General features: G+C 28.0%; 2 protein-coding genes across 2 annotated transcripts in view; one reads left to right on the forward strand and one right to left on the reverse strand.

Annotated features, from left to right (window-relative positions):
• The window catches only part of LOC112595203 (potassium voltage-gated channel protein eag), a 203,580-nt gene extending 201,740 nt beyond the window's left edge, over positions 1 to 1,840 (reverse strand). The window contains 1 exon segment of the mRNA XM_025340329.1: positions 1,304 to 1,840. The gene's annotated coding sequence lies outside the window, so the exon portion shown is untranslated.
• Positions 1,841 to 9,005: 7,165 nt separating this feature from the next.
• Positions 9,006 to 11,429, forward strand: LOC112595227 (piggyBac transposable element-derived protein 3-like). Its single transcript, XM_025340363.1, has 3 exons — positions 9,006 to 9,576; positions 9,679 to 11,181; positions 11,255 to 11,429. The coding sequence occupies exons 1-3, from the start codon at positions 9,572 to 9,574 to the stop codon at positions 11,427 to 11,429; spliced, it is 1,683 nt and encodes a 560-aa protein (XP_025196148.1). The 5' UTR covers positions 9,006 to 9,571.
• The last annotated feature ends 814 nt before the right edge of the window (positions 11,430 to 12,243 follow it).

Genomic DNA, 12,243 nt, shown 5'->3' on the forward strand with positions numbered 1-12,243 from the left:
TTTAAAATTTATTAAATGATTTTAAATAATCATTTAAAAAAACTTTTTGTTCAACATTTTGTGATATTTAGTAATACTAAGACATGAAATCAATTAATATTACCTTTAAAATTTAACGGGACTCAATCCGTTCTAAAAGATTTTATTGAGACTCAATTCGTATGCAACCAATAATATATTGGAAACTAGTCTACCTAACTTGGTCTACCCACTAAAATTCTCACGAAACAATTTTAATTGTTAATTATTTTAAAATAATCGCTATAATAGTAGCATACGCTAATATTCTCCGCAACCAAAAATTGAATTGTTTTGTTATTTTTTGTAGGATAGATACTTAACTGACATGCTACAAGAAAAACACTAATATTATTTTTCATTTATAACGTCGAAAGAAACATTGAAGTACCTAATTATAATAATCACGATATTCACGATAGGTTAATAACGACTATTGTTATAAAATATGTGACGATTTGTAGAGCCAGGTTCCCAGTTACTACTACAATAATATTATTTTCGTATCACTAAGTCATAGTTAAATAAATTTAACTTGTAGGTAATGTCTTATCAATATTTTGTTGTCCATGGATTTAAACTTATGAAATATTTAATTATTTTAGTTATAAGGCAGAGTTCCACTATTTAACTGTTTTAATTAAATCATGAAATAATTACTGATCAGTAATTAATCAGTTAATCAAATATACTAAGCAATTATAAATATTAAGATGAGTTATCAGTTTATTCACTACTAATTTGCATTTGCGTGCGTGATAAATTTGTACGTTCATCTTAAACTCGTATTTTATTTTGGTTAACATTGGTAATACGGATTTGAGATCAAATAGTTATAAAGTATATTATGTTAATCGATTTCATTCCTTATATTTTGTTACAAAATATATACGTTCGTATTTTTGAAATTTTTGAACTGCATCCAATAACAGGGTAAAATGGTTTAACTTTAGTAAGAATGTATAAATACACTATTATATCAAAAGCTTATGATTGATATCAACCAATCACAGTAAAGGGATGTTATGTACGAACACGTGAATTTACAGTAGAAACCAACTTTAAAATGTCAACACTTAATTGGTTAATAAATGTGGTTATCGAGGCCTAGAAAAATAGATTTTATTGAATCAATTTAATTTAATTTGGTGAATTAAAATAAAATCATTTACACAAATTATACGACTTATGACACACGATAGTAGTTAAATAATACTATCTGAAAACGTAATTTTATTATTTTCTTAACCAGATATAGATAGGTATAGTTATAGTTGGCACTTACCAGTTTAGCGTAACTCTATTATGGGTCTACGGGTTTTTCCGCTATCCACCGAAACAGACCAGAAGAAAATCGACTTTAATGCAATTGTATTTTTATGCGTTATAGGTGTGATTTTGATCAGTTCTCTTTGCTGTAATATAATATAGATCGTTTCGTTAACAAAATCGTGGAAATAACACAAAAATCTGGGCAAACCACGAAACACTCGAGGATAATTCAATTATTATTTTAACGATATTATAATATGTCACTGGCCGCGTTATTTATTTATACATAATAACAATATTATTTTCGCGGCATGTGTGAGAAAAGAAAAAACTTAGCACGGTCACTAACGATATCGCGTGAACTTCCGAACGACCGCGACGGCGATTGCGACGACTAAGACTGCGACCGCGGTATGAGCGGTACGACAACAACGACGACCACAATGGTGCGCAACTACGCGACTGCGGTAACCTATGTAAGTACGATTCTGGTACCTCCTAAACCGGCGGAGAACGACAACACCGCGATGTACGTGTGTGCGCACGGACGCCGGTCGTGTGTGCGCTGCGGCGCTGGGCCCTTGCGTTGTGTTGACGGCGACAGTGGCGGCGACATGCGCGAGCGGTTCGGGCGCGTGCGCACTACCGTCGCTGGGCCTCCTGATCACCCGTCCCTCACCGCTCTCCACGTACTGCGTAACCTCGCGGTATGAGATCCCTGCACCACCTATGGCCACCCACCAATTCTTCGCGGCCAGTGCCTGCAACGACGGCAATTTCTCCTGCCCACCCGAACATCAACCTCTCACCACCACTGACTCCACGACGGGTCGACGACGTCTGCGGTGTTCCGTGGTCAGAGCGGTTGGTGAGAGGGTCGGCGGTGGAGGAGCGTGAGCGCAACAGACTCACGCGAAAAATCATATTCAAAAACCAAAAGAAAAATAACGTAAAACACCTCCTTCTCCTCCTCCTCCTCCTCCACTCGCTCCTATTTTTTTCCACTTGCTGCGACCGATATCACCGCCGACATCGGAGTCCTTCGTGTTCTATGATTTTTGGTATATACGTGCACGTGCATACCGCAAAACAAACCTCGACGAATCCGCTCTGTTTTTTTGACCTTTTAAAGTACAATATATGGTAATTTTTCCAGTGATATAATTGCCTGTTGTGTATGTGTGTATATGTGTGTGTGTGTAATTGGTGGGGAGGGTTTGACGAGATGAAATTCATCCCCCGTATAAGAGGAACCAGAGGTCAGCTATAGTGTTCGGGGATATTGCTTTAACTTACATTCAGGATTTATTTTATTACTAATCGTATTTTATATATATATATATTAATTAGGTGATAATTTGTATAATATAATATTATTATACAAATTTTTAAATATATATAATATAAGTAGGTACCTACTTATCCTTATGTATTATAATTATTATTATTTTATAAATATAAATTATAGAACGCAATAAAAGTATAAATTAATTGTACATAGATAATCAATAAAATAGCTTAATCATCCCTAATCTATTGACAAATAAGCTATGCTACGACTATTGTATTATGCGATATATGAATATCAAAATAAACGATGCCTGTGATGGCTGTTTAATTTGAACAAAGTGGTGCACAACCCAAATTGAGTCCACATATTTAAAAATAAAATTAATCAGAACTTTGATTTCTGAAAAATATTACAACGTAAAAATAGCTTAAAAATCATTCAAATACACTATTCAATAAAAATTCCAGTTGAAATTAATTAAAAAATTATTGGATTTACTAGGTACACACTAAATTTCAACGTCTCTAGAACTCTTTAGCTTAGTTCAATACTGTAATACATTGGTTCCCAAACTGAGGGGCGTGTACACATTGATAGAGAGGCGCAAACAGTTATTACGAAGTACAATTTTTATTAATTAAATTATTTTTATTTTAAAACTTAGAGAAAAAAATATCAATTTTTATAATTTATTATAGGGGGGCGCGATACTTTCGAAAATCTACAAAGGAGGCGTATAATAGGAGAGGTTGGGAACCACTACTGTAATACAATATGTTATAATCTATTTATGAAAATCATAAAAGTTAAAATGTGAATATTTCATGATTATTTCTACTAGTTTTTTGTAATAAAAAAGACGCCTTGTCCATATTTATTGTATTATTGTATCTATTTAATAAAGTTCAACATAACTAATTTTCGTCTATCGGAAATAGTTTTTGTAATATTATAACAACAAACTAGTATTTAGTATTGGAGTAATAAGTATTAGCCTAAAGGTAAGAGAATAATCTTCACGTGTAAGTACTTTTATTTTTAAAAATGTTTCATTTTTCATTTTTTTTTTTTTTTTTTGTGATTTTTGATTATTTAAAATATCCTTAAAAAATAAAGTATCATGTGCAATATCAACGTACAAATACAGATAAAATTCTCATTTTTAAGCTTATATTATCCTAAATATTGTAATATACTATTTGTCTATTTAATAACAATATTTAACTATCACATATACTAATTTTATCAGTAAATCTACCTTTATAATACAAATAATAGAATATACACCCTTATAAAAAATATATTATGCACGTATAAGTTAATCAAATATCAAAGAATAAATGTACAATTTTTAAAGTTTGTAATTTCGGAATTGTTTAGTTGATTAATTAATTTTAAAGTAAGTAATAATATATAAAATTATTCTGATAAACATTTTTTTTTTTTTTTAATCATCGGACATTGGTTAAAATATTGTTAACAATTGAATCTCCAGAATCCAATATTTATTCATAGCATTGGTTATTCATTTCCGCCTAAAAATAACCAAAACATAACAAAAAATGTTTAGTTTCTCCATTTAAAGAAAAACATAAGAATGTAATGTTTTATAGTCTGCCATAAGATATATTACTGATTTTATGTCCTGATAGGAAAAGAACGAAATATAATTTTGTATTTTTGTGATTATAAATGTTCAACATAGAAGTGTTCGAATGTCAATGTGTATTTGGAAACATGTCAGTCTATTATATTTCACCTCATAAAATAATATATTGCTAGGGAAACCAAAAAACGTTGCTTTTTTCGTTACACGCTTTTTTTTTTGACCTCTAAATATAATATATATTATAATAATATCAAAAAAGAGTACATTTTTTGCTGTAAATTTACAGTAAAAAAATTAATATTTGGTAATCTCAAAATGGACAATATATTTTTTTTAATATTACCTATATAGAATAAAAACAATTTATGTTTTATATAATTGTATATCTAGCATCTACTAATCATATTTATTTTGGTTTTCAATATTTATTAATTTATTATACTTAATTATTAAATTGATATCCCATATATTGCTTGAATTAAAAATATTGATTTATTTTACTTTGGTAATTTCTAAAGTATATTTTAGATTTTAAATCTTTTTGAAATATACTTCTTTTTTCTTAGATTTATAAATTATTTACTACTATTAAAAATTATATACATGTATTTTATCTTGTTTGTTATTTTATATACATGCATTTAGATATGACAATAATATTACAAAAATGTAGTTCTTAATACCAATTTAATAATAAATTATTCACTATTGTACTGTAAAATGCAGGTACAATAAGGTTACAGACCCACCACGTTGGTAGTCATTTCCTTAACCAAAAGTCTATATTAAAAGTCAAATTTTTAAAGCTTTTAAAGTTTAGGGTTTAAATGTTAAAATTTACAATCCACGCAAAAAAATCAATTTTAATTTTACAATAAATAAAAAATAATATTTGTTGGTTATCTCTGATCATATTCTAGGTATAGAATATTAGTATATAGCAGCATTTTAAACAAATAAAATAAATTTGATAACATTCAAATGTGAGCAAAATAAATTTAACATAGACAATAGCTTATTAACTATACGTAGGCGTAAATAAACGAAATAATAGATAAGATTCTACATTTTTTATTATACAATAAAAAATATTATTCATTAAATTCAATATAAATTAAGACACGTCGTATCATGAAGTCCTTCTTATACATATAAATGAAAAATAGTTATTGTAAACCATTCAATAGTTATTTTTTTGTTTAAGCCTAAAGATTCTAAAGTTTAAAAAAGTTTAAAAAATAATCATTCATTAAATTGTATAGATAAGTGCACTTTAATTTTTACTTGATAATCGTGTTTGTAATAATTGTAAGTACCCCCACTTTGTATTTCACTGAGTTTAATTCAATAATTTTTACAAAATATATTGATATCATATCAATTATATATATAATATACTGATATCAAAATTTATAAAAATATACTTGGAGATAACAGACTTCAATTAAATATTGTTAATCATTCATTTATTTCAGCACAACTATAGTTTTATTTATTTACATTTTTATAATTATTATTTCTTCATATTATAATACAACAAAACTTGAGACTTCATATTACTTATTTTACTTTCTGCTAAAATAAACTATGTGCAAATATTGTATCAGTGCACGAAAATTCTCACCGTAACAACTACAAATACTACAATAATACAACAGATTCTATATTAGACTATGCAAATAGTATCGCAGTATAGCGTGTTTGACTTTATCTTATATTCTGAATTTTCTAAGTGTATGATTGTTCGATCATTTTCATTCAAACACGATTTTAGCAGTTATAAATATTTTATTTTCAAAATTATGTTAAATTATATTATATTTATATATTATTATAAATAGAGTATAACTGTTTACTGTATAAGCCGTTTTAAAACACCGACAATATAATATTACACATCTTCGTTAAAATCACTATAATATTATATATATATAGGTATTAGGTATGGTGACGTGCTGTTCGCTCCATGAAAGTTTTGTATTATGTACATGTATATGTGTATATGTCCCTTGGGTAGAACCCGTTGATCCAATACTATATTTTGATAACAGTAGCACCGGTATCACATTAAAACCGAATAAGATATACCAGCTAGTGTTCGTTTTTCATGTGCTATTTTTTGTGTCAATTTTAACTTCAAACTAATAATTTGGTTTTGTCTGTTATGGAAGTTCAGTGGTTTTAGAAAAACATTTTTCTTTTTTCTTTATGTGTGAATTATAAGTCATATGACTGTGTGAGGCGCAACAAATCATTTTTCTTTTATTTTTGCGTTTTTACCAGTTAAATTACCATGGAAAAAATCTAAACAAAATACAAATGAACATTTTATTTAAAGCAGTAAATGTTCATTACATCTTACAATTTGCTAAGCTCCTTCATCATTAAGTTTGATTCATCTAAAATAAAGTGTTTATATTGCAATGCTATTTCAACTAAAAAATTGTGCATACAAAAATATATTTTTCTTATCTATAGAAAATATCATATTATACCCATAATATTGCCTTAGAATGTAAGTAGTGTTATTATTATTATTATTGTCATCTTCGTTACAGTTTTTGGAAGACATGGTATTTTATATCATATTATAATAAAATGTATTGTATATACAACAAGTACGACGGTGACGTGAAAGGATTTTTCAAGTGGAGTGTTTGTGTGCGTTTTTACGCTACTGAATTCTCTGAAGAGCTTGTCGTGTGATGCTGACTATGGAAATGCAGAAGAAAACCGAATCTTCTCTAGTCCATTATAATTTAATCCTATACACATTTTATAAGTGTATGATACGTTAAATATTATGTTATTAAGCGTGTAGGTACGTTTTTATCATTAAACACGTCCTCTGTGTCAGATATAAAGAGGATGTTTTTTTATTTACTTTATCATTTTTATTAGTATTGCATAACTTAAAAACAATTGTCTCTTTTTCAATATATTTTTATTTTTCTATCTTTATCTGTGAACACTTATTACGTGATATAACTATTTATTATTTTTTTTCCTGAAATTGATGAACTACATACAATATAATACGATTAGTATCTAGACACCTGCATCCTTATCCTATCTAGATAAACAAAATTAAGTTATTTTGAGTAATTCGTTTTCAAAATGTTTAATGAATTTCGTGTAATATTCTCAAACAAAATATTATTAGTGCATCTTATTTGAAAAATAAAAATAAAAGTTGATATTTATATTTTTGATGTTCTTGATAACAATATAATATAATAAATAATATATTAAATTTTTTTTTCATATAGACATATAGTAATCCATCAATCATTTATAAATATTTCCATATATCATTCAATTTATTAATATTTTTATAACTGTAATTTATAATACCACTGTATTATAAATACTTTATTTATAATTATACTGGTATCAAATTAATTTTACAAATCACATTTATAATTTATAATCTCAATAAAAACTAACATTTATGAAAATATTTTTGCCTACTTAATGTTAAGTCATTACTCATTACACAACCTTATATTTTTTTAAATTATATTTTTGGCATTAATTTATCATTGTTATATTTTAAGTTTTTACTTTTTTGAATAATTTAAACTTCTAAAGAAAAATATTAAGAACTTCAATACGTACAAATTTTAAAATAGAAATTAATTAGTTATATCTTAAAAGTAATTAAAGTTTTGATGAGTAGATTTACTTAAGTAATTCATTTTAACTATATAAATACTTAAATCTCTGCCAAGTAAGTTATATTCAATTAAATAGTCGTTCAAAATTCAATTTTTTAAATGTCATAATTCTCAGAAAAATATTTTGTTTCAGAATATGAAATTTTAAATTATTGCTATCATTATAAAAATAATAAAAATTAAAAAAATAGTAAAATTATTATAAAAAAATAAAAAAAAATAATACGTATCATGAAAAGACATACTTTGATTTTGAATTTTATTTTTATTTTAAACAAACTTTGACATAAAATATGACACTTTTCTCATGTTTTCAATTATGTGATCAAAATAAACATAAAACTTTTTGTACTTATTTATAAGACCGATTGACTTGAGCTGTAAATTAAAATCCTGGAAAAGTGAACTATGCACTCAAAACGTCATTCATACTACAAGTAAATAAAAATGTACAATATTATTTACAACTGTTTAAAATACAAAAAAAAATTAAAATCCATTGATTAAATTTTGTGAAATTAGCCTCCCCTCTCCTTAAATCGTCCGAATCGAACCAGACCGATTGTAAGTTAAAGATCTTTATTTTACAATCGGTCCGTTTTGATTCAGATGATATAATGAGAGAGAGACTGATGATTAATATCTAGAGACTAGAGCTGCACATATCTCAGTTAGGACCAACTTATAAATTCTGAAAACCAACTAAAAATACTAAAAATACTCAAAAATGAAGATCTTTAACTTACAATCTGTTCTGTTAGATTTTGTTGATAAAGGGAGGCTAACTTCACATATGTCATGAATTTTAATTATTGGTTTAAATGTCTATTACGTTTTTAATGGTATAAAATTAATAATATATATTTAATGGTTTGCGAGTGGTAAATTATTAATTTAGAAAAGACTGCGTTGTTTCTTGATCATGAGTGACTAATCCTTGCAAGTATAACTAATAATGTAGAATATCCCTATAATGTTATTGTGTGACTTTGTTTCCGCATAAATATTACATAATATACGTGAAGTATAGTATAGCCCTTTCGGTACTATCGGGACGTTTGAGTCCCGGGCACTTTAATCGGTAATATAAAATAAATACCTTTATTTATTGATATATTCTGGCCTGGCGGGACATCAGAGTCCCGTCTAATACACGTTGAAAAAAAAAAAAGTGAAATATACTTATTCTTAGAATTGTTATTTTACATTATAGCTGGGAAAACCAAACCGTACTCTTATCTGCTAGTAATGGTATTTTTGTATATATATTTCACGCATACAATCTGTTTACGGACGATGCTAATCGTGGGTTTATTTTTCAATACTTCTTAGAAACGAAATAAAATGTGTTTGATCGTCATATTATCAGTATTTACGAAAATAATTAAGATTTATGAACCGGGACTCAAATGTGCCGTCAGTCCGTACGTGTGTCGTGCGCTCTTGCTGTCGCTCGTTCTCGTTGTCGCAGTTCATGTTATCAAAGTTGTGTAATCGTCTCGTGTTCGGTGTTCTTTTTTTATTTCGCAAGTTTATGTTATTATGTCTTATTAATTTGTGTGTAAATTAAATTTTTTTTAATCAAAATGAGTGCTAAAAAAGTATCGGATCTTGAGGAATGGCTAGCAATGGATATACCCGACGGTGAAGATTCTGAAGATGAATATGATTTGGATGACATCTTGACTAACGAAGAAGCTCAAAATGAGGTAAAAAAAACTTGATAAACATTTTTTGCGTAATGAACAGCTTTCTGAAGTAACTGAAATAGTTAACAATGACGACTTTATTATTTTTGATTTTCCTGAAAGCAATAATCAAAATCAAAGTGCTTCATCAGGTTCGTCTATAGTAGATACTAGAACTTTGAGGTCCCAAACTTCTCAAATGCCTATTGTTGTAAATGTACCGGTTGAAAGAGATGTTATTCCTGAAATTATAGAACCTAATATCGAAATAAATCGACAGTGGAAAAAAAAAGATGTAATTACTGCTGAACTGCCCCAATATGACGTACAACAATTATTATATAATGAAAATATGTTTGCTGGTTGCAAAACTGCTACTGATATTTTTCTAAAATTTATTCACCCTATTGTCGACAATATAATTTTCCAAAGTAATCTTTATGCAACACAAAATGATAAAAATTTGAAGCTAACTGAAAAAGAATTGTATGCTTTTTTGGGAATAAATTTTTGCATGGGGTACAATAAATTACCATCATATAAGTTATATTGGAATACTAGTGAAGATTTACATGTACGTTCGATTTCCAAAGCCATGTCTAGGGATCGATTTCGAGAAATATTGTCAAATATTCACGTTAATGACAATGCGAATTTACCAAATAATAATAAAGATAAATTATATAAATTACGTCCTATGATTGATACTCTAAATACAATTTTTCCCGAAGCATATTATGGAACTCGTGAATTAAGCGTTGACGAATCAATGATAAAATTTAAGGGTCGAAGCACGATTAAACAATATAATCCCATGAAGCCCATTAAACGCGGTTATAAATTATGGTGCATTGCTGACCAAAACGGTTACATTTTGAAATATTCAGTATACCAAGGCAAAAATGAAACTTTGGAACAAGAGTTCGATAAGTATAATTTGGGTGAAAGAGTAGTACTTATGTTGACTAAACCTTTTTGGAAACAACAAAGAATCATAATATTTGATAATTATTTTACATCAATTACACTTTTGGAAAGATTAAAAAATGAACAAACATTGGCTTGTGGTACTATACGAAATAATCGTAAAGGAATGCCACAAAATCTAAAAAAAGATTCGGATATTAAGCGTGGAGATTTCGACCATAGATTTTCTACTTCTGGAATCGTCATATTTAAATGGAAAGATAATAAAGTTGTGTACTTGGCATCAAACTATCATGGTAATGAAACTACGACTGTGCAACGAACTTCAAAAGATGGCTCAAAATCAAATGTTACGTGTCCGACATTGGTAAAAGACTACAATGCGTTCATGGGAGGAGTAGACCACGCGGACCGACTGCGAGCTTTATATTGCGTTGATCGAAAATCAAAGAAGTGGTGGTTACGAATTTTCTGGGGCCTTCTGGACATAGTTTTTGTAAATGCATACGTTGTGTATTGTCAAATTTTTGGACAAATGGATGTATTAGAAGTTCGACGTTCAATCGCCCTCGGACTTATGTCTGAGTGTGACCCAACTTCCAAAAGGTCAATATGCTTAAAAAGAACTCCCCCGAATACTCCTAGCAACCGAAGGAAAAAAGCCATGTCCATTGTTAAAGACGTGAGATTGGGTAATAGGTATGACATTACAACATAATATATTATACTATGTATTATATAGTATACATTTTTTGATTTATATATTTTTCAGAGGTATTCATTGGCCAGCTTTCGGATCAAAAAGGGGAAGGTGTGAACTGTGTAGTATAAGAGGAGTGGAGTCTAGACCAACTTCAACTTGTAGTCATTGTCGTGTGTTTTTATGTTGCAATGAAAAAAAAAATTGTTTTGTTGATTACCACCAAATAGATATAAGTAAAAAATAATTATATTTGAAGTACATAGTACACATTATTTTAATAAAATATCACTTTCTAAACTATTGGTTTATTTATTGATGCTTCATTTTTATTTTATAATATTAAAATTAAAATGTTTTTCATATTTTACAATTATAAATATGAATTCAAAATCGGTATGCACAGAGCGCTAGCGGGACATATGAGTCCCGGTCAAAATAGAGGAGGAGGGTCAAAAAAAAATTTTTGAAAAAAATTGGATACCTTAATTGGACCAGAATAAAAAATTCTGTCAAAAAAAATTTTTACTTTTTTCATTTTTTCCCATAGCCGGACTCAAAGGGATAGTATAAAACTTTTTCTATAAGCCCTTGACTCAGAAGTATACATTTGATGTTCTAATACTTTATGGGTTTTCAACTGTTAAATTACAAGTAATTCAATTTCATGGTAAAATTAATACTTACGTTAAATAAATCAGTATTAATTATATTATAATTTATTTTATAATTATTCAAAAGAAGTCCTTGCAGCATACTTTGTTTTCATCAATTATAAACATAAATATTAAAATATCATATGATACATAAATATTGAATTTACAGTTCATTAACTTTGATATAAGTAGTTGAATAAATAATCATTTGAATCGTGTATATTGTTAATTAGGTACATACTAAATATATAAGGTAATATACCTATCTTATGAGTCAATAAGATCTTAAAAAAAGGTAGACAAGTTGAAAATGCTTTACTGTATATTAGTTGACGAGTAGATTACTGTGATGGATGTGTTAAATTTAAATTCAATGATAAACTAACTTTGTACGCGAAAGACGAT

The sequence above is a fragment of the Melanaphis sacchari genome, unplaced genomic scaffold (assembly GCF_002803265.2).
Source record: "Melanaphis sacchari strain LSU unplaced genomic scaffold, SCAv2.0 Contig261_pilon_pilon, whole genome shotgun sequence".
Classification (NCBI taxonomy): Eukaryota; Metazoa; Arthropoda; class Insecta; order Hemiptera; family Aphididae; genus Melanaphis; species Melanaphis sacchari.